The 23,648-nt window shown below is 47.7% G+C and overlaps 1 protein-coding gene across 2 annotated transcripts in view; it reads left to right on the forward strand.

Annotated features, from left to right (window-relative positions):
• Positions 1-23,648, forward strand: part of SND1 (staphylococcal nuclease and tudor domain containing 1) — a 422,576-nt gene that overhangs the window by 322,090 nt on the left and 76,838 nt on the right. For both annotated transcript variants that reach the window (XM_047695928.1, XM_047695929.1), the window contains exon 16: positions 27-136. In XM_047695928.1, the coding sequence (XP_047551884.1) occupies positions 27-136 (110 nt within the window). The remainder of the gene's footprint in view (positions 1-26; positions 137-23,648) is intronic.

Consider the following 23,648-nt stretch of genomic DNA (forward strand, 5'->3'; position numbering starts at 1 on the left):
CAAATTCTCCTTCTCTCCTGACACAGGCATCGAATGCCCCAGAGGAGCCCGAAACCTCCCAGGCTTGGTGCAGGAGGGAGAGCCTTTCAGTGAGGAAGCCACACTTTTCACCAAGGAGCTGGTGCTGCAGCGAGAGGTGGGACATCTTACAGTTGCTTCTTGTATGAAGAGGGGTGAGAAAATGGGGCTCCCTTGGTCTGATGTCTTTCTGCCAAGTCAGAGATCAGTCTGTCACTTTTTCCAGTGCTCAGCCTTCCACATCCACCATCCGTTGTGGGTCTGCCCACCTTCTGCTTCCTTGAGCCCTGCATCATTGACCAGCCACCCCCAGATCACCCCTCACCGTCAGCGGCCTGGGATATGTGGCGAACGCCAAGCCCGCCTAGCCAGCACCCTAATGCAGAGGGCTTACAGCTTTGCAGCCCTCCTCCTTGGCGAATTAGCCCAAGCTGCCTGCCTCCAGCTGGATTTAGAAGCTTGACTAACCCTGTCAGGGGCCAATTTTCTTTGAACATTTATTTGTATCTTTGAGTAATTGCATTTTCTGTAGCGGGTTTTCTGACTTAATTTAATTGTATTTCTGTTTCTGCCTGTTGGGCTGGCTCTCGCAGGCGGGAGTTAGGCTTCTCAGCGGCCGTGGTGTCCATCTACCTGCTAATTTTTTATCAAGTCATAGTCAACAGATCCATCTTCTTTCCAGGAGTGTTCCACTCATTCATCCTGCTCGGTGGGCACAAAAAAGGAACAGTGGGGGAGTGTGCCGGGCTCAGGCTGAGGATTTTAGATCTGCCTTTGTCCTCATTTCTTTTACAATCAAACCCGTAGGGTCCCTTCAGCTTTCAGGCAGGATCATAATATGCACAGAGCTAGAAGATTATGGGGTCCAGGAGGTTCACTTGCTCCTGGGTCTTTGTAGGTCTTTGAGATCAGACGTGTGGGCTTTGGGACGTTCATAAGCTTCGGCATATCTCATTTTGATTTGAATCACCAGCGAATATATTGGGTACTAGAGGCATAAGAGAACAGGGTAGTCCAGGATACCGCGTTGGACTGCCCTGGCCTGCAGAAAACCCCTTCTTTGATTGCTGGCTGAGCAGTACTATTTGCTTTTGGTTGCCATCTTTGGGATTTCTTTAGCACTTACCTTCCCATTTCATGAAAGGAAGTTGTGTGGCAAAAGACGTCCTGAATTCTTAGTCCAGGAGCTGTGGGTTCCAGTTCCCGAAAACGAACTGCAGCTTCCTGGGCATCGCACCAACTCTGTCAGCCGTCCGTACGGTGGGGTGGGGATGTGAGTGCTTGCCCCCTCGTCATCTTTTCAGTCTCACATTTGACCCCTATTTTGGTTTTGGTAAGAGATGTTCATGTTCGTGAAGAAGAAATCCTCGTATTGGCATGCAAAGTGGCTTCCCCTACCCCTCTATTTTGTCTTTGTTTTTGTTTTTTTAAGATTTTATTTATTTGTTTGAGAGTGAGAGATACAGAAAGCAGGAGAGGGGAGAGGGTCAGAGGGAGAAGCAGACTCCATGCTGAGAGGGGAGTCTGATGCGGGACGCGATCCTGGGACTCCAGAAATCACAACCTGAGCTGAAGGCAGTTGCTTCACCAACTAAGCCACCAAGGCGCCCCCTCCTACCCCTCTATTTTGTAACTGCACAATGTAGCTTAAACTTTTATCAATTAAAGATAGCCCCTGCTGGAGAAGTATTTTAAGAATCCAAACACTCTAGTTGTCTCTCGGTAACTGTTGCGATGTGGGCCGCGGTCATCAGGTAGAAGGGGCAGATATTTTATAATTTCCTCAGTGTGGGCCTTTGGATAGTGAACTACAGAACACTTCTGGGTTGGAAAAAGCAGGGGAGTCCCCCCAGGGTCTGTGACTTAAAGACATCCCAGAGGTAGCAGCAACAGATGCTGGCTGGACGGAGGGAGGAAAGGCCTTCCCAGGTTGCCTGAGAGCTGCAGTGGCAGCATTCTCCTCGCTTCCCTGCCACACGCCACTTCTCTGTTGCCCTCCCGTTTCTCACTGCCGTCTTCCCCTGCTGTTTCACATTTCCCAAAGTTTCTTTCCCTCCCTTTTTCAACTCTTATTTCCCCAGCCACTTTTCTACCTGATCATGTTTCTGGTCTGCTGATGGTACCCAAAGGCACAAGGGTGTCAGAGAATACTGACCACTGAACAGAGGGAGTGTCCCGAAGCTCTTTCACTCTCTTAGTCTGACCTTACCCTTGTCTGTATGTTTGCTGATATTTGATTGTGGAAAAAGATAAATTTTTCCCCATCTTCTTGGATGCCCCTGGCATGTGAGTGAGTTTGCAGATCTTAGTCTAATTCAGATTTGATGCTTAGCTTTCTTGGTTGTAGGGCTGCAATCTTGCCGAGCCCTAAGCTGGGATCTCTTGATATAGAAACTTTCTGCATTTTCTTAGCCGCTTATATAATTATCCCGCCTGACTGCTTTGAAGGGTCTTTATCCACAGGAAAGAGGAGGATGGCCTAAACTCAGGATAACATGGAAGTTTTTACTAAAGGAACCGGTTCTAGACTGTCCTCCGGGGCATTTCTCTTCATTATATATATATGAAAACTGTTTTCTGAATAGTGTAGGAATGACAAGCAGTTTTTGTTTTATTCTGGGTTTATTCACTTAACTTCAGTCTATATTTTTATTCCATATATTGTCCTGGAGAACATTTCTCTTGGTCTTCTTCCTTCTACCCCCGACAGGGATCTAGAAAAACCTGATGGATTGGCATTCCTGGATGCAGAGATGCCTCCTGCGCTTAGGAGAAAGCGCCGTGTAATTGTCTGGATGCCTGAGTGTGGACTCATAGCCTCGCACCCAGTAGCTCTTACCTTCGGGCTGCCACTGTTGTGCCCGGGTGGGAGCAGGGGCACTTCTGGGGCGGAGCTGCTGCTGTGATGGCCCTGGTTGAGCAGGTTTTTTTGTGCCTTGTGCCTGTTCCTTGACAATCAGCTTTTAGTTCAGGTAATCAGGTATTGTGATGATGTGATTGCCCTTGACCGTGCCCCCATCCCTCCCCTTTAAATTTTTCTTTTTTAGTATCTTGCTTTTGACGAGGATTTGTCTGTCCCCTGCCTACTTTTCCCAGTTACTTGAAACCTGGAGTATCACATAGGAAAGGAGAAGCACACCGATGATGTGATTTCACAGCATGTCCTGGGCCCCCTTTGTGATTTCACAGTGGTGCCTCCGTCAGGTTTGACTCACCTACATGAACCAGTAAGCTGACTGGGAAAGGATGTGGTGCGGGAGAGAGCCTATAATGGACACTGCCCTTAGGACAGCCCCCCTGCTGGGGAGCAAATGCAAAGTGGGAGTACAGGAGCCTGACTCCCTGTTTATGAAGTGCATTTTCTTGGCTTTGGGTAGCCAGGGCAGAAATTGCTGTCTGTCTTTTTTTCTGTTTCAGTAAAGAAAGAGGTGTAGTCTTTCCATCCCATAGCCTCCGGTCGAAGCTGCCAGAGTGTCTCACAAGTCTGTTGTGTGTACATTTTGGATGGCCCCCATTATCTGGAGACTTGATAGCCTTGCCTTCCTTCAGTGTGTTTTACAGTGACACCAGTTAGCACGGAACTGCTGACCTTCCTGGCCACCACTCAGCCCCTTTCCTGTCACCTTTCATTGTATTTCTTCTTTTTCTTCGTTTTTCTATGTGGTCCTTCTCCTTAGCCATTGGTTCCCGTTGTCTTTTTTCGTTTTTTTTTTTAAGATTTTATTTAAGATTTTAAGATTTTATTTATTTATAAATATTATTTACAATATTTAAGATATTTATTTATTCTATTTATTTAAGATTTTATTTATCTATTTGAGAGAGAGAATGAGCACAGGGCGGGGTTGGGGTAGGACAGAGGCAGAGGGAGAAGCAGGCTCCCCACTGAGCAAGGAGCCCGATGCAGGACTCTGTCCCAAGACCCCGGGATCATGACCTGAGCCGAAGGTGGACGCTTAACTGACCAAGCCACCCAGGCACTCCAGTTGTCTTTTGTTCCTTTCCCTGAGCTAGGAGCCTGGGAAGACTGGTCCAGGTTAGAGATCTGGGTGTTCTGGCCTTGTTGCTCTAGGGCAAGAAAAAGAGCAATTTAGACGCCAGCTTGTCACCTCACTCTTTGTGGCCTTGAAGGCCAAAGCAGCCAAGGAACTCTGGAAGGACTTCATACTTAATTTTACTCAAAGGAAATCCAGTTAGCTCAACAGTTCTTCCCAGGCTGACTCAGTTAGGATGTAACAGGGGTAGACAAGTCGGCCCACTGCCAGTGTTCGTGAATAAAGTTTTAGTGAAACACTGCCACACTAATTGTTTTATGTACTGCAGTCTACGGCTTTCATCCTCTTAACAGTGGAGTTGAATAGTGATGACGAAGGCCATAAGGCTTGCAGAACCTAAAATACTTACTTATCTGTCTTTTTATCACAAGAAGTTTGCTGTCCCTTGTACAGTAAGTACAACAGGCTGTGTTGGTTGGTTTAAATATCTTGCAGCCCTGAAAGAGACAGTTTGCTCTCATGTCCTCTGCCTCTGAGCCTGGGCTCCTTCTGGGCCACGCAGAGTGAGATCGTTGTGTCCGTTGCTGTAGCGGGGATTGTGAGCTATATGAGCGCTGTGTCCCACTGGATGGCATGAGCTGTGGGCCCCCCTCCCGCAACACAGCTGCCTCTTTCAGGCAGTTCTGTGCCACACTGCCAAGAACAGGAAGATCTGGTGTAGCTTCCCAGATGGGGAACTGTGCCCATCGCTAGCATCTTCCCAGAAGTAGTGGTGAGTGTTAGCTAATGGGTAGATAACTGGCTTAAATGTGAAAACTCCCAGTTTTCAAGCTCCAGTTATCATGTGGTTCTGGGTGACTCTTTCCTGCCTCGGTATTCCTGTCTAAAACATTGATCTGGCAATCCAAAGCCATCCTCTTCCTTTTGAGGCCCTTCCTGTGAATAAAGCCGTCCACGTGGGATCTCTTCACACCTTGCAAGAAGGCCAGCTCGCCAGCACTCGCTCACTGACCCACTGCTGCCTGCATGGCGCTGTGGTCGCTGTCGGCAAACCATGCACTCCTAGAGAGGGGGCTCTAAGGCGTGAAAAGAGATCAGTGCCACAGTTTAACCCTCTTCACAGTTCGAAGATATAAGAGATACATTTCCCCGGGGCAGGAGGTAGGATGTTGGAGGTTTAGTGATCATTTCAGAGACCTTTCTCAGTGACCCCTTTGTCCTCTTGAGATCTCAGAAATTACCTTTTGCTGCTGCCTGGAAAATGTCCTTGTGCTGGACAGCCTAAGCTGAAAACTCTGGCTGCTGCCCTGACCTATTTCCCTTCCTCCTGCTGGCATAGAAAGGGGGGATGCCTCCCTGGGGAGTCCCCGCTGCAGGTCACAGCAGGCAGGGCAAAAGTCCTGGATCCCCTCGCTCCCACAGCCCCCTGTTTTTTTTTTGTTTTTTTTTTTTTAAACCAAAGATGCACAAAAGATCACAAGCAACTGTTGCTGTCTGAAGAACGTGTATTTACATTTCGGAGGAGTATGGACTTGGCAGTGAATACTGGTGTGTATTTATGGAGAGATATTTGGGAAAGAAACCTTAGAATAAAAGAAAAATGGTTTCTTGGTTTTTGTTTTTACCACCAAGTGTGCCACATCTTGTCTGAGAAAGATAATAAACAGTCCGAGCAGTTTACCATTGAAACTGTTTCTCCACATTTCCCCATAGTGCTGTGGTATATGCTCTCACGCTTCCTGTTCCCAACTGCCCATGCAGGTCCCTTCCCTGTCCAGGAGACACGTGGGAGGAGAAACAGTAGCAGAGTTAGATTCCTGGATGAAAGTAATAAGGATAGTTCAAGCCACGGGGAAAACCCAGAAGAGTGAGGGCAACCCGGTGTCCATAAGACCGGCGAGGCCCTGCTCTCAGACTGTCCCCGTGTTCCGTAACCCTCGCTGAGCCACGAATAATGACCTGCTGGGAAGGCAAGCCAGCTGTCTACCAACATTGCACTCATTTGCAAAGAACAGCCTATTCTAGATTATCTCTGGCACTGCCCAGGGAAAAGGGAATGCAGCAAGGTCACCTTTCTAAGCCACCCTCTTACTCTGGGAGGTGTTAAGGGCTGTTGGAGGCTAAGGCTTTCCTCTTAGCGCCCCCCACACTCTTGATGGTTCATCCTCCACTAGTGGTCTTTCAGTTTGTTTTCCTTAAAGGCTATTTTCTTTGAAGGGGGCTCAGGTCAGGACCTCCTGTCTTAATAGTGATCAGGCTTTCCGTTTATATAGTATTTTCTGGTGTAAAAGTGTTTTCATATACAATCTTTCATTTTAATCTCAAAGCAAAACTACACGAGAAGTATTATCCCAGTGTCACAGTTCAGGAAGCTGAGATGCACAGTGACCTGCCTCTATTCACAGAGTTTGTTGTAGAGCAAACACCAAAACCCAAACATCTACACTCCAAATCAGGTGCTTTTTCTTCCCCAGATTTTGCCAATTTTTCTATTAGAATGTGGTCGTCCTTTTAGCAGTGTTATGTCCTTTCTCAACCCTCAAATATCTGGACCTAATTAATTTGAAAAGAACACCCCTAAAGGTCCAGCAATTAAACTGAGAGTTCTTCTCCAGTACAGAACCACTGAGTCTGATTCTGGAAGCTCACAAGACTCCAGAGGGATCCGAGAGATTTGCTGTGGCCACACCTTCCCAAAATACATATACTCTTGTCACAGTTTTTACATTTTTTAGTTGCCTGATTCCGGCTTCATCTGTTGGTTTAACTTTTGTGGGCTTTCTTTTTTCTTTTCTTTTTTTTTTTTTTTTTAAAGATTTTTAAAATTAATTTATTTGAGTGAGCGAGAGCATGAGAAGGGAGACGGTCAGAGGGAGAAGCAGACTCCCCACAGAGCTGGGAGCCCAGTGCAGGACTCAATCCCGGAACTCCAGGATCATGACCTGAGCTGAAGGCAGTTGCTTAACCAACTGAGCCACCCAGGTGCCCTCTTTTTTTTTTTTTTTTTTTTTTTTAATAATGATTCCTCTCTGACCTGTCTTGCTCCATTTCAGGTTGATCACATATATCCATATTCCTATTTCTAATTTTTCTTAAAAGACATACCTAGTAAGTGCATCCATTTGGAAATATATAACTCCCCAATGCCTCTAGGATAAAGTCTGATCTCCTTAGTTTACATATATCCTTGATTACCTCTCCAACTTCGTGTCTTACCACTGCTCATTTCACTGACCTTATTCTCACAGTTCCCCATATTTACCATTCCATTTCTTCTCTCCCACTCTTTAGATCAACCCACGCTTCCCCCCAGTATACCAACCATCCCCCTTTTTTGCTTTCTTATTCCTACCTATCCTTTCAGGATACACCTTTTTTCAAGAAAGGTTTTCCTTGATCTCCCAGAGTGGTTGAGATGCCCTTCCTTTTGTCCCCTTAGCCTCCTATGCACACATCTGTCATGCACTGACCAGTGATTTTATAGGGATCTATGTGTCCAGACTGTAAGCTTCTCAAGGACAGGATCCATGCTTTTGTCCTTGTGTTCTTTGTACTTTGCCTAGTGTATAGGAGATACTTAGTAGATGGATATTCATTAAATCTACTGCTTGGTTCCCTGTGACCAAACTCTAGAGATGGGGGAAAAGGACTGCTCTTTTGTTGTCCTTTGTAGTTCTTTGGGAAAGTCTTTAAGCTCAGCATTTGTGGGCCGGGGAAGAAGACTGGAGTGTTGAGGCCAGACACACAGCCACTAACTCAGGAGCTTCTTAATGAAAAAGTACATTACCAAGACCTGACTCTACTCTTACTTTAGGACCCTGGGTCTCCTGAGCTTTGTAGCCAAGATTCTTAAAGGTAATGAGATCATGATGTGTGAGTGTTTTGAAAAACTTGCAGTGTTCAAATAGAAATCATTAATGTCCCTTCATCATATTCCCAGTAGGCTACTCATCTCTTTTCCTCCCTGGTATATTTCCCACCCTTTGCTTTTGTGGGTCAAACTATTAAGTGAGACGAAGGGTTTATTTTGAAGTTCAAGTCAACCAGTTCTTGTTCAGTGATAGGCTGTAAGCCCCCTGTGAACACTAGGCTGTTACCTCCCTACTTAAAGCCCCTTCATTTCTGGGTTCTTGGCCCTTGCCAGGTATCTCTAAAAGCTGGAAGGAAGGCCCTCAATTCCCATTCTGGCCCCTAAGTGAAAATGGCATCCCGATGAGAGGAGGTGAGGTAAAAGTGAAGAACGGAGGGTACTGTCATGTCGCCTTGTTTTTCCCATCCCCGGGCTGCTTGGGTCTCCCCTCTCAGCTTTTACACTCCCGGGCTGCCGATCACCAGTAGCCTTCCCCAGGCTAGCTCGGCAGCATGTGCTGATGGGTGCCAACGGCGTGCTGGCTCCAGTGGGATTCCTCTCTGCAAAGCTGCTGGCTCAGCTCGGCTGTTGTCTGTTTCCCTATTCTTCTGCTTGGAACTTTCATAGCCAGTCAAGCATAGAATTGCATCCATTCTTCTGAAATAGCTGCAGGGCCTAATTTTTCATTGGCTTGGCCAAGATCCTATTACCTGTAATTATGTCATACAGGCTGACTGGTAAAGTTTGAAAGGCCTCACTGCCCTCCCGAGACTAGTGTTCACATCCCAGCCTGGCTGTTGGGACTGGGGACAGAACAAGACAGAACAAGGTTTAGGGCCACAAGAGATTTGGCCTCCTTGGGGCCATGTAGGGAAGGTCTCAAGGATATAATTGACTCAAGGAAGAAATCCTCTTCGTCAGAGGGATTCTTCCTTTCCCTGAGGAATTGGTCCTTACTACTGTAAACTCTTCCTTAAGAGACTCTGACGTTTCCTCTGCCAGTTCACTTTGTTCCTACTAGGAAAAAGGAAATAGGAAGTATAGCCCTTAGACCTGACAGATGTTTCCTCCATAAGCAGGTTCCTTTGCAATGCCGAGGTGGGTCCCTGGACTGATTTTTCCTCTCCACCTTTACTTCTGACCCACATCAGTCGGAGAGTAAAGATGCAGAAGGCTCAAGCATGACTTCCTCTTGTGTCTTTCTGCTAGATTGGTCCACAGTTCTTGATTTAAACCTCATCTACATTGAAGCCTGGAGGGACACCTGGGCAGCTCAGTCGGTTAAGCATCTGTCTTCAGCCCAGGTCATGATCCCAGGACTCTGGGATCGAGTCCCATGTCGGGACTTGTTCAGCGGGGAGCCTGCTTCTCCCTCTGCCTGCCACTCCCCCCGCTTGTGCTCACGCACACACTCTCTCTCTCCCTGACATATAAATAAATTCTTTAAAAAAAAAAAAAAAAGCCTGGAAATGAGTAAACTGGGTACTGATTGCCATTGGAGACTACACGTATTGGTTCACCACAAGATTATCATTACGAACACAAGGTCATGAAGAGCCTTCAAACAGAGCTTTGCTGAGCAGAACTCCTGCCACCTATGGTATTCAGTATTATCTGCCTATCTGACGTCAGTTTCTTTATGAGCCATCCCTGTGGACAACGGCTATTGCCAGGCACATCCTGGTCTACCTTCTGTATAGCTATGTAGAGCCTGTGACCCAGAACGAATGGAAAAATTCTGTCAGGAGGTAGGAGAGTTCTGGACTCCTCATAGGTAAGGATTGTGCTAGGAGAGCTGGGTGCCATTTATTTTAATTTAGTTGAATCAGATGCCCCTAACAATAATTCCTGGTTTGTCTTACCTCTTCAGTCATCCTGAATATTCACTGCTTCTTGCGCTTTGGTAAGGGTTCTCTTTAAGAAAGAAAAAGGAAAAAAGAAAAAAGGAAGCTAATATCCTTAATATAATAATATAATAGAGGGGCGCCTGGGTGGCTCAGTGGGTTAAAGCCTCTGCCTTTGGCTCAGGTCATGATCCCAGGGTCCTGGGATCGAGCCCCGCATCCGGCTCTCTGCTCAGCAGGGAGCCTGCTTCCCCCTCTCTCTCTCTGCCCGCCTCTTTGCCTACTTGTGATCTCTGCCTGTCAAATAAATAAATAAAATCTTTAAAAATAATAATAATAATATAATAGAAAAGCAGCTCCAGATTTTTTTTAGATGAAATCCCTTATTTATGAAGTCTGTCCATTTCCTTCTGGTAGCCTAACTTGGAAAATAGTTCTTTATTTCATATCTTCTTACTGGCAGATCATACTTACTTTCCACACTTAAGATGACCTCATGCAGACTTGCCCCATTCTCTTGTTTCCAGGAGAGCTTCACACAGGACCCCAGCACCCTGGCCAGCACACCATGTAGATTTGAGCATGAGCTTTCATGCTGGCGTGTTTGGGGTTCTTCAGGCATCATAGCTCCCTTTTTAGTTTGTCCTAACCATTCCCAGACACATCCGGTGCCTGAGTGTTAATGTCTTCTCCTTGAAATTACATAATTCAACTGATATCTTTTTAGAACACAGCCCTTATAATATATAGTAGCAGGGCTGCCAGAGCTGCTAGCAACGAGTAAGCAAACTGTACATTTCATTTGCTCTTCAGGTAATACGAACATTCTGGTGTTTCACATGTGACTCCTCCAAGGACACAGTAGTGACTGTTCTAGTGGATGAGCCAGCCGTAACCCCGCCCTCTTCTTGCCATGAGCATGCCCACTCCTTGTGTCTGTTGCCAAGGACTAGACAAGATCCTCTGTGTTCCAAATCTGGCTTTATTGATGAACTTCCCACTTGCCACTCCACCTGTGACAGTTTCTGGTCAGCTGAACTTAAATGGATTTTGGAAATGAAAGTGACCAGTGGTCTGTTATGAAATGCTGTGGTGCATGAAATAAGATTATGAGCAGGCTTGAGAATTAACAGCAGATACCCTAACCTGGTCTGAACAACACATGTCACTTATTCAGGAAGGGTAAGTTCATCCTCAGACCCATGTCCAGAACGTTTAGGAACATTTTCCCCCCTACTGGTCACTTAAAACTCTGTTAGTAATGTGTGCAGAGTCAGACCTGCGTTCTTGTTCCAGCTTCACCCTTTACTAAATGACCCTGGACATGATCCTTAGTTTCTCTAAATCCCGAGCAGTCTCAGTACATAATAGAATTCAGTAGAATGGTGCTCCTAAGGTTGCACAGTACAGCAGTGCTGCTAACCTTACTCCCTCGCCCACAGCAAAGGCACCTTCTCTCTAGGGTTGGTGTGGAGATTGTGTAACTAGGTAAAATTCCCAGGACTGGTGCCCTGGTAAGTAGTAAACACTTGGCAAACAGCTCGTGTCATTATTTTTATTATGAATGAAAATTCTCCTCTCAGAGTTGAGCTAAAATCTAGGACTAGAGCTTCAGTGTGGACAAACCATGATACCCAGAGTAGGGAGGCAGGCTAGTCATGGGCACGTGTGTTGGGAGCAGCATTCATATTAGAATCAACAAAGAACAATGGTTAGTCCTCACCAGTGCTCGTCACACGCCAGTCCTATCTGTTTAGGCCAGTGATGGCAAGGGCGCTTGCTCCCTACCCCGCTCCCCAATCTAGTACCCATGGCAGACCTTTCCAGTCACACAGCATTGCTTTGCCTTAGGGCTCAGAATCTTCTCCAAACAGGGCTCCTCGGAGCTACTGCCCGTTGAGTGGATTTGGCACTTAGACTTCTGAGTTCTCAAAAAACTGTCTAAGTACCATCAAGGGTTAGCCAATCACTTTTCTCTGAAGAAAGGCTAAAGGAACAGGGTCTGTTTTGCCTCTGCTTCTGCATGGTCCTTCACGTTAGAATCTCTTCTTTTTAGGCAGTGTCACATTCAGTGGAAAAGTAAAGGTCTGGAGGTGATGCCAGAGTCCTAACCCGTGCACAGAGCCTCTTCTAGACTTGGCTATGGACAGATGGGGCCAGCCATCTCCAAAGCCCATAGTCTACAGATGCCTCATAGACATCTGAGAAATAATGGCCTGAGTATCTTTGCCACGCGGTTGAACTGCCATACGAGTGTTCAGAGGACGATCTGCCAACACTCAGGGCTCTCTCTGCTTTCTTTCCATTTACGCGGGACTTCTGACCTTGCTCATTTCCTGGTCACTGTGACTTGAAAATGAGGGATACAGGATCCTAGCTGGCCTGGGCTTCCTTATCCTCTGATGGAATAGCATTTGTTCTTTTTTGTCCCCATACCACCTTACCATGGCCACACAGTCTAAGATCGCCATAGGTGTGTCTCTGATGTGTATTAAATGGGAGGGTTGGAGCATAGTGGAGTACCAGGCACAAGCTCTAAAGAAGGATCTAGGTGTTAATCAGGATTGAAAGGGACAAGAAAAGGACCCAAGACGAATCCTTTGGGACAGTCACTGCAGCAAGAACAAAAGCCATCTACTGAGCCAGGAATAAAAAGTTGAATTGAAAACAGCTTCACTGTGCCATTTTTCCTTCCAGGTTAGCATAATGCCTCCCTTTTCTCCCTTTGCCTTCTCTCGATACAGCGGAATCCTATCTAATGGTACCAGAAGAAGGTCTTGGCATTGAATGTACAGCTAGAAGGGGAAGATTATGCAAGTAAAACCCAACAGGTCCCTCCACCACTACCAGCAGCCTGCATAAGCTGCTTCTTTTCCCCAGTTTTTCCAGTGCTGGCAGTGCGAGGATGCTGGTACCTCTCCGGTTAAATAAATCTAAAACTACTGACATAAGATTTTTATAGCAGTGCTGCAACCCTATATGAGGAAATGCAACAAATAGTCCATTACCACTGATTGGATATGGATTTTTGGCCTGGCCACTTGCCACGTGGTAATTTTAGAATAGGGTCACTTTCGGAATTGGAAGATTCCTTGTAGGAGGGTACTGGTGTTTGCTAAATAGTGTTTCTTATCTTTGTGCCCTCTCAGAGCCATGCTCCCACCTCCTGAGTGTAGGGCCAATCTCTCTGCCCAGAAGAGACAGCCAGAACTCATTCTTCATCAGCTTACAGGGCTGCAGACGTGGCCATTTCCAAACACCCAGGGTGCACTTAACCACTTCCTCCTTCTAATATCAGCACTTCCACTCTAACCACATCAGCAGCTTTGTAACTTGCATTTCATTTTGCTCTACGTTTTGGCCCTTCAGGTATCTGTGGGAGGAAGGTGGGGGGACTGGGGAACTGTGTTGTCACTGATTTCAGAATTACACAATTACACCCTGAGTCATTGTCTCTGGAGAATCATTTAAGCAAAAGTGCCAAGAGCATCCTGAAGGGCTCTTGCCCTTTTCACACTTGGGTTTTAAAGGTTGGGTTCTCTTTCATATTGGATATGTGACTGTCTGCTTGGTTTCACCATCTGCAAAATGGGAACACTTGGCCGTGTTCTGCCTGGAGAGAGCTAAAAGGCGACGATTCAGGCATGGCGCCAAGGAGCCCTAGTTCTTCCCACTCACGTAGAAGGCAAATAACCACACATAGGCTGAGGTCGCTGTGTGACCCAGAGAGGGACCTGTGGTTGCTTTGTTTTTTACCTTCTCACCTACATCTGAATAATTAGACCTGGTTGATGAGATAGGGGATGGACCTGTGATCCTAAACCCCAAGATGTGTCATTTTGCCTGTCTGTGAGCGGTCATTGTCCCAGGATTCAGATCAGACCTCTCACATTTTGGCCCCACCCTCGACCTCTGATCTTTATGATGTGTCTCTCAGCCCAGGGTGTTTTAGAGAATAGGCTTGAGCCCCAGGAGCCATGATCTTTATCAAGTATGTTACAAGACATACCAAGTTATATCTTTATCAAGTATGTTACAAGGCAGTTCTACTTTATTAGCTTTCTGTCTCGCTTTTTTGGGCTGTTGACCCAAGGCTCGGGATCAGTGTGGCAAAGCTGGAGTTTGCCCTGGAAGCTTTTGATTCTTGTTTTCCCCTCCAGGATTATATGAGTTGTTGAGATAGCCCAGCTAGACACCACTCAAGTATGACACCTTTAAGAATTCATGAGGCCTTGGGACCCATAGCGCCTCTCAGCATACAGACTTCCAGCCTGGCATCAAGGGGAGCCATATGGTTTCCCACGCCCTGATGCCTGGCAAGCCTATGAAGTGCAGAGGGAGGCCCTGAGACGACTCTCAACGGCCAGCTCTTCCGGGCATGAGGAAGGGCTCTCCCTGATACATTCACACGTGCACCCAAGCGTGCCTGACACCCAGCGACACGGAGACCAGCCCTGGGAAGATGCCGCGTTCTCACCCTGCCCCGACTTCTTTCATCTGTCCTTCCTCTCTGATGTTTTCACCCTCCGCCTTGTGTTTCTGTAATTTGTACAGTATCGTCGAGAGGTGTTGAAGAGATCAATAGCAATTCACCTTTTCCTTATTGATTAAAGTGATGGCAAGTAAAAATGGTAGGCAGTACCAACTCATTCATCATGAACTATCCATCTCCTACCAGGCCACCAGTGACCTCTCCCTGCCTGCTCGTGGCTGAGCTGCAGCAGAGATTACGCCTGTATCTAGGCCGCATTAATAGGAATGAGAGAACCGCTGGGTTTGGCTCCTATAATCAGCGCTGAGTGAGGAAGGCGACTGCAGGTAATGAGCAAGGAAATGACTGTGGAGCCTGTTGTCCAACTCCGAGGCTTCATCTGAGGGGTTCACCGCACGGGCGGTACTCCCAGGAAGAGGCTACGTGGCATCAGTGAGCGGACATCGCCGCCTCACCCAGCACTTCCTCTCCCATTGTCCCAAAGGGCACAGCCTTCCTTTGTGATCCCACAGAATGTAAACTGCGTGTGGGGACTGAAAAGTCTGTGGCACCTGTGAACCAGCTCTGGTTTTGCAGCCCACGCAGACTTTTGTCATTCCCTCTGAGACGTCAGGTAGTCACTTGGGCTCACCCTGGAGGAATGTGGGGTGCCTAGGGTCAAACTTGAGTCAGACGGTGAAGGAAGGGCGCTTAGGAGGGGTCTGTAGCTACCAGGGGGTGGAGAATGGAGACCGCTTCTATCCACTGCTTTCTCAACTCTAGAAACAAGTACAGGAAGGGTGTGTGTGTCTGTGTGTTGTTCTGCTGCCCCTCATGAAATACCCTCTGATTCTCCGTTGGGGAAGGTGACGGGAACACCCACAGCCTAGGACATTTCCGGCGCCATGCACTGAAGAGCTCACTTTTAAAACCACATCTCGAATGCCAAGTACTTACTGCTTCACTCACCTGGTGCGATGACCAGGGGTCTTTGAATCCCAGGGGTCTTTGAATCCCAGGGCTCTTAAAAGGGAAGTTCTCACTGACTACAAAGGCGAAACGTGGTTAACTTCGCTGCTTTTCTCTTGCTGTACTGTAGTTTGAATTCTGTTGGTTCTCTAACACATACAGACACAGAAGCAACTGTTGCCCACCACACCCAGCAAAGTCCTTTGTTCAGCGCTGCAGAGGGCCAGAGGGAGGTGGAGTCTGCTGCCTTGCACAGCGTGAACCAATTCCCAGAAACTCCTGTGGGGAGAGTGTTGGCTGAGGGGAAAGTACTTGGGGGGCCACCCAGAAGCTTACCCTGCACCATGACCTCTACCCAGCAGAGGGAGCTACTTACCTGAGTGGGCAGAGAATGGTGACCAGAGGGACTGCGGTGTTGCCATCAGGGAGCTTACAGTCTTTTGTGTCAGCCCAAGTATACACAGCCAAGCTTCCAGAAGAGCACTGCCATCACACTCATGTTTCCTGAGTGTCCAGTGGGTTTAGGTCACTATTTTGGAAACCCCTTTCCCAGTAGGAAGATTTCACTAGAAACCCGGTGTCACTGTGTCAGGTAGCTCTGCAGTCTGCAGATGCCAGACCTGGAGAAGGCAGCCAGCTCTCTGTGAAGCTGCTTAATTACATGTGAAGCTGCCAGCAGGACGATTGTTCTTTTCCCATGGATCATTAATAAACCATTCTGGCCTATGTCGATGGGGCAGGGGAAGTCTCTGACAATTCCATCACCTTCCTCAGCTTGGTTGGACAGGCCTTCCTCCCTTTCCATCTAAAGCATTCAAAATGGCTGAGAGTAAGGAGAGGAAGGGAGAAGAAAAATCTATTTCCATATAACGCACATGTTTTTCTCCTAAGATGGAAAGTGGCCCCCTGCTTTTGGGTTGTCCTAGCAGCCTGAGTGTAAAGGGTTCAAGGTTTGCCATGGGTGGGAAGTGCTAGTGGCTCAGCTCCTAATATTTGCAGCAAACTACAAACCAGGCCTGATTTGGAGATGAGGCAACTAGTGCAGCAGATGGCAAACAGTCCTGCCCCACTGGGGCCCGAGATCAGCTCCATCTTCTTCCTTCAGCCAAGGCAGCCTCATTCCTGCTATGCCTCAGCACAGAAAGCATGTATGGCTTTTCAGAAACTACTTTTGTAGGCAAAGACGGAAGAAAGCAAAGCAAATATAATACGGGAAACTCAATGTAGTTAGAAATATTTGCCTGTCAAACAGCCTAAAATAGAGCTTCTCCTTTGTTGGATAGAAGAATTTAGAATCTACATTTCTCCAAAGAGCATTGAGTGCAAAAATTAAAAATGGATTATAAATAGAAATAAAATGACCCATTCAGTTTCCAAGGACTTGAGTCTACAGCCTTCAGAATACTGAATGAGAGCATTTGAGAGCTGTCGGGACTCAGAGCTGATACAGTCTAATCAAAGCAGTTCACAGTATTTGAGAAACCGAGGCATGAGGAAGTTAATCCATGGACACATTCATATAGCCATGCACGAGAGAGCTAACTTGTCCACATTCCCGTTGTATTGATCTGACCTGCTCCCTCACCTGCCTGCCAGACAGCCACCTGTTCACATGCCCTGGCAGTGCAGATAATAATGGAAGAATGCCAGTGGCACAGAAAAGGGAGTAGGGTGTACATGGGAGAGGTGGACAGAAGATGTGAACATGTGCATTCTCTAAATTGCGTTCTTTTAGTGAGAAAAGGACATGAGGCTAAGTCAGAGGAGGAAGTCATCTGGAGCCTCAGCATTCCGTAAAGAAGACTCTTAACTAGACAGGGGTGCAGAGAGAATGCACACAGGATGAGAAGGCATGCCAGAGAGGGAGGAGTACAGGTGTCTCACAGCCCTGGAATTTTCCATTTGCTTTTCCTGATTAGTGATCATAGAAAAGCTGTTAACTTTCCATGCCAAAAGCTAAGCTTCAAAAATGCCCAAAAGAAACCAAGAGGTACTAAACCATTTTAAATTAAGGGGCTTTGTTTTTCCTTTTGGGGTAGTGGGGAGGCTTGCACTGTTTGCTTTTTTATTTATCTCCCACCACCACCACCACCAAACTGAGAGAGTTGCAGGGCAGAAGTGAAATGTATTGCCCTCTGGCTCCTTGGGTAGAACTCCCGCTCAGGCACTTTTCTGGTCACTTTCTCCCAGGCCACACCCAAGGTGTCACCCCTTGCCCCCAGCGTGCTGCACTCTTGGGCCTGCTCCCTCTATTCTCTCAGAGGAGGCAGATCCAAAAACCGTGCCATGTTAGCAGGCTCTGGGCCTTGTCCCCACCTTATAGCTGAGTCTGGTTACCCATCTCATTAGCAGTGATGTCTGTGTGTCTTTCAAGGGCTTGTCAGGTTGGGGAGGAACAGATCACATTTTCCGGCAATTTAATTTTATTAACTCTGATTTTTCCCCCCTTTTCCAAAGCACAGCTAAATGGAGCTAAACATACACACAAGGGCTATATTTAGTCCTGATGGTGTGGTAGAGTAGGGAAGGCACAAACACAGAGGTTTATCTGCTACCTAGTAAACACAGGGAGGTGTCAGGGCTGGAGAATTCAATAGTAATAATAAGCATTTATATGGTACAATGACAACTTCGATACAGGGCATAATTTTCTGGGGATTGCTATTAATTGTGCTTCTGCCTGTGAGCGGCCCCCTAGTGAGGGGCTTGGAACACCACGCAGAGTAAAGCTATGTTAAACATCAATTAAAACAGCATAAAATAGAAACGAAATAAAATATGCAAAGGTCAGAATGGCTGTGAACGAACAGACAAGGCACTGAGGGGAGAGGGGTTAGAGTCTAGTACACTGGGGCATTCATGCTCTCGGTTGCTCTAAGCTTCTTTGAGTTCCTAAGTTTAGCAAGTTTGCTGGACTAGCTTCCCCAAGTTCAACTCTTTCCCAGAGGGGCTAAGAAACAACTCATTATGGCCAGTAAGAAATGCGAGAGGACAGCCAGAGTCTACCTGCACTGTCCAGTCAGACTTTCTGCAGTGATGGAAATATTCTTTATCCCCATTGTTCAGTATGGTAACCACTAGCCACATACGGATATTGAGCCCTTGAAATGTGGTTAGTGCAACTGAGGCACAGAATCTTTAATAACATTTTAATTTTAAAACCACACATGACTAGTGACTACCATATTAGACAACACAGGACTCTAGACAGTCTTCACCTACAGTAAATACTCCAGAAATGTTCAACTTGCATTGCACTCTTCTTCCTAAACCAGTATGCACCTTCCCCCATACCTCTGAATATTTAATGTTTTTTTTTTCTTTGTTTGACCCAGTCCTCCCATGCTTTTGACTTAAGCTCCCAGATTCTTTCATAAGGGTCATAACAATGCCAAGAAATGAGAAAGGTCAATGTCTGCATCAAACCAGACAGCTGTGGCCTTATCCTTGCCCCCTTTTCTCCATCCCCCAGTCAGGCTAATACCAGGCGTTTCCCACTCCCCCAGGCAGAAAAGAAGGGAATGGCTGTGGATCTCTGGCTAAATGAAGATCATAGATCTGTGGGGCTCCCCCACTGAACGTCTCATCAGGTGCTGAGTCTGACCCTTGAATTCTGCGGAGCCGGGATTGTAAAATTCCAGGTCATCCAGGGCACTCTGACCTGACATTCCTTGGTCCCTTGGGCACCTAAACTGAAAATACCTTTTCCAGTAGCCCTTTAAACACTCGTCGAATGCTTAGAATGGATCCGTTCATTGTGATGACATAGTATAGTAGAACAAAACACTGTACTTATAATAAAAATCCCATGTGTAAGTCCTGCCTCCTCTATTTACTGAATCTGTGACCTTGATAAAAAAATCACTTAACCTTCCCGAGGCTTCATCTTCCCACATAAGAATGAGTGTGCTAGATTAATGACCTCTAGGCCCGAGAGGACCTAGCAGAGAGATCCAGAGACAGACACCCTAGTTGCCATGAGGTCCTGTGCCTCACTCAGTCTCCCCCTTCAGCTGTCAGGCCTGCCTTTCAAGCCCCCCTCCCCTGAGTCCGCCCAGACCCCCACCTGTGTCTAGTTAGCACCCGCTCAAGCTGGGAAGTGGGCCGACAGCATGGACACGCCCAGAGCCAGACTGGGCGGTGTGATCCCCTCTGGTGCTCCTCACACTCACGTGGTCTTTGAGGAGTCCTGGACAGCCTGCAGTGACTGTGAGGCACCCTCAGATGCAGCAGTGGAAAGAAGGCAAGAGGTGTCTTGACTTGGGCACTGGGGCCATAAAGCAAGAGGGGTCACCCCTCTTGGCCGGCTGGCTGTGCGCCAGCTTTCCTCTACCCAGCAGTCACTGGTCACTGCTCCAGGGGTTGTCCCCACCCACCCAGAGCCCCTGGGAGCTGCCAGCTCTGCGCAACTCACGAGGGGCCTGCCGTGTCTCTAGCCGATGGGCCGTGAGCGGGCGCCATCGGTCAAGGCGGTCTTAGCTGCAGTGCTTAAGCCTCGTTGTATCTGCTGCGTGTTCTATTTAGTGAGTTTTGAAATACTATAAATAGTTAAAACGGAAGGCTGTAGTCCCAAACCCTAGTGCCAACGCCCAAGAAGCTTGGGCACAGCCCTCAGCACGGGCCAAATTAATCCTGTCTGAGCCCGGGTGCCGCAGCTCTTGAGTTTGCTGGGCTATGAGGCCAGAGAGGCAGCGCGTACAGAAGGGAGAAGAGCTGGAAGCGGAGGAGGCACAGCACTGGCTGGCCTGATGTGAGGTGCTGAGGGCCCTCCAAGCACACTGGGCAGCTGGGGACAACTCTTCAGACCTCTCAGACCTTTGGTGGCTCTAGGGGATTGAGGGAGCAGGCCTCAGCTCTTTGCGTGATTCAGTGGATCCTATTCTTGTACCTTGCAAACTTAATGCTTTTGTTTTCCTTCTCTTCCCGCCCCCCAGAGAGGGAGGGGGCAGGGGCAGAGGGAGAGCGAGAATCTTAAGCAGGCTCTGCCCCCAGCACGGAGCCCAACTCGGGGCTCAGTCTCAGGACCTTGAGATCAGGACCTGAGCCGAAATCAAGAGTATGACACTTAACCGACTGAGCCTCCCAGGCACCCCTTGTTTCCTTCTTTCTATCCTTTCTGTGACTTGCCACCTTTTCCTTGGCTGTTTTTGTTGTGTACCATGTGATCGGGGGCGAAAGGATATTCACGGAGCTCGCATTTAGACCCCCAATAGCAGGATCCCGGGTGGATGGAGCAGTGGTTCTCAACCCCGCACACTGGAATCACAGAGCGTGGGGGGTTTAGGACAGATACTCATACCTGGGTCTCCCTTCGAAGATTCTGTTTTCATCAGGCACCAGCTTTTGATGTTCCCTAGGCATATGAAGTGCTACCAAGGAATAGTTTGTTGGTTGTATTCAGTGTGATAATGGCATTGTGGTTATGTAAGATAATGGCTGTGTTTTTTAGAGATGCATACTGAAGTATAGAAAGGTGGGGTGACATCATGTCTGGGACATGCCTTAAAATATATCAACAAAGAGAAAGGGGGCTAGCTGGAGCAGACCTGTTTTGAAAATTACTCATTCTGGATGGTCAGTATATGGGAGTTCATTACTGTTCTCTGGTTACAGTGTTTTCGAATTTTTCTCAAAAGTTTTCTTAGTAATAAAAAATGTTTTAAAAAAAACTTAGAATCTCTCCAGGGGATTCCAGTGTTCAGCTAAGGTGAAGAACCGGTGGTTTAGAAGATTAAATTTGGATCCCCGCACCCTAGATCAGTTCTAATTGGGGCTTTGTGTAACCTAAGAGTGACCTTTCAGGATAAGTTCCCGTAAGTAATCTGGACCCTTGGCTCTTGAGGCGGTGAAGAACAATGTGGGCACAAAGAACAAATGACACCTAGAATCAGAATTCAGAGTGGACAGTGAGGCAGCTTTGTCTGGTCTGAGTGACCTCAGTATCACCCAGCCCCAAAAGCTTTCGTGCTTTGGGCTTCACCTGCCTTATCACTTGCCAGCACTCCTGCATACCACCATAAGGACCTCTCTTGCCACGCCAGGGCCAGTAAAGACCACTGCATGGTGACACCCGCACAGGAGCATCCTGACTTCCTCAGTGTTGAGCACTTTACCTAGTGGGATTTTGCTGAAGCCACAATGGGGAGATAGGGGAATGAAATTGCACCTCCCTGTCCTTCCCAGGAGTCCACATGCTCTCGGTTTTCTGTGCAAGTGTGTCAGGGCTCTTCTGTGTCCTCAGCACCTGCCTCAACTCCCAAGCACTGTTTTGCTGTGGCTGCTCAGCAGGTGGGATAAACAGAAGCTTGCTGCAACCCAACTAAAGGGTACTCTGGAGTTCTGGCTGGAAGCTTCCATGCTACATTTTTTAAAAATATTTTTAAAGATTTTATTTATTTATTTGACAGACAGAGATCACAAGTAGGCAGAGAGGCAGGCGGGGGGCGGGGGGAGCAGGCCCCTGCTGAGCAGAGAGCCTGATGTGAGGCTCGATCCCAGGACCCTGAGATCATGACCTGAGCCGAAGGCAGAGACTGAGCCACCCAGGCACCCCCCATGCTACATTTAAATACCACAGCCTGGCTTGGGACCCTGACTTAACACCTCTCCACTCATGAGCAAAATATCTCCTCTTCCTTCAGTGGGCTTTGTGATGCATACCTTTCAGCAAGTCAGTGTGTTGCTAAGGGAAGCTGAAACAGAGGGAAAGCTACAAACTGCCCGAGGTCACTCACCAGCCCAGAGCTTTGCTACCAATAGAATTTACTGAGTGCATGGGTGTCCTTCCCACTCCCTGGGAAAAATTATAACAGTCCTTTGAGCAAATGCCAGCTTGAGAAAGGTGTAGAAGTCACCCCTGCCCCTCTGTAGGAAGGCCCAGGGCATCCATCTTTCCCCGGTTCTGAATCACTATGGGTCCTACCACTGTCCGGTGCCTACATCCAGAATTCAGATCGGCTGTTTCTTCCTCTGCCCGCTCAGAGGAACAAGTAGCCTCAGAGTCACTAAAATGGGAAACTCAGGGCTTTGTGGCCTTCACTGGACTGTTCGAATGGGAGGAGACAGAAGCTTTCCTGACTCTCTTCTGCTGCCTAGTACATCTCTCCCCTCTTGCCACCCTTAGGCTATCCATCTTGCTGTTTTCCCCACTGTAGGAACTCCTCAAGGGCAAGAACCAAGTCTTTCATCTCCATTGTTCCCCAGCCCCTGGCACTGTGCCAGTCACTGTACTTGCTCTAAACAGGCATATAGATGAGGAAGTGAGCCGAAGCAGGGCTGTGGCAGGGAATGCCACTAGGTTAAGGGTCAGAAACCTGGCATTTTAAAAAGTAGTTTCTCATTCATTTGGGCTTATGGGCCTGAACTGTGCCCCCCTTGCCTGAGTTAGCTTGTAGAGCAGCAGCCTATGGGATGAGGAAGGGTTTCTAGCTGGTAATGGCTAGAGAGAAACATGCTATTTGGTTCTCTTTCCACTACTTTGGAATAAATGGTGGTCTCCCTGTGCCTTGGTGTCTCCCCTTTGATATTCATGGGCCTCTGAGCAGTCTGTCCTCTCCCCCTCCTCACCTGGGGCTCTGAGGAGGGTGACAAGTTTGTAGGAGGGTTTCCCTTTGTTTTTTTTCCAGGGCAGTCAGTCAATTGATACTTGGCCAGATCTCCCGGAAGGGACCCCTCCTGGAGCTCAGTGAACCCTCAGGGACACTCGCTCAGCTAAAGCAGAACCAGGTACAAGAAGCACTTCTGTTGTTAGTGACAGGACTATCCTCCCTGTCAGAAACCAGCGTGACCCCTGAGTCTTTCCCTGCTCCCTCTAGACTCGAAAACAGAGGTTCTAACCCTGAACCTGCCCTTGAATCACCTGGCTACATTTTTAAAATACTGAAATCCTGTCACCACCCCTAGAGATACCGCCATATTTGATCTAGAGTCTGAACATTGGTATTTTCTAACGGCTTCCCACTGCTGGCAACATATACTTGGGACCGAGAACCATTGTCTCAGAGTCTTCACTAGAAGGAGCTACAATAGCACTTGAACCTTCCACCACTGGCCTTGCCCTCCCCACCACCACTGCCCTGGAAGGTAGAAGAGGAGAGCATGTATTTGCCTCTCCTGCACACCCCACGTCACCTTCCTTGGCTGGTTCTGAGACACCCTTCCCAGACAGTGTGATTGGTGATGCCATGTGGTTGTGTCCCCCACACACACACTACACTCTCTCACGCGGCCCACTGCTCTTAACCTTGGGCAGGTGACTAAAGCAGAGAGAGATGATCTGGGGACAATGGTTTGATTTTGTTTTAGAGGGCATTAGTGAGGGAGAACAGTCCAGAACTGTCTTTGCAACTTAAGAGGAATATTACTTCTGTGATTTTAGCCCAAACAGTAGCTTGCCCATTGGCTTCCAAATATCACATCCCGTCCTTCGGTAGCAGAAGAGTCTGCCTTAGCCGTGAGAAGCAAGACCAGACACCAGTTGAAATCCCAGACAGCTTCCTACC

Source organism: Lutra lutra, chromosome 11 (assembly GCF_902655055.1).
Source record: "Lutra lutra chromosome 11, mLutLut1.2, whole genome shotgun sequence".
Taxonomy (NCBI): Eukaryota; Metazoa; Chordata; class Mammalia; order Carnivora; family Mustelidae; genus Lutra; species Lutra lutra.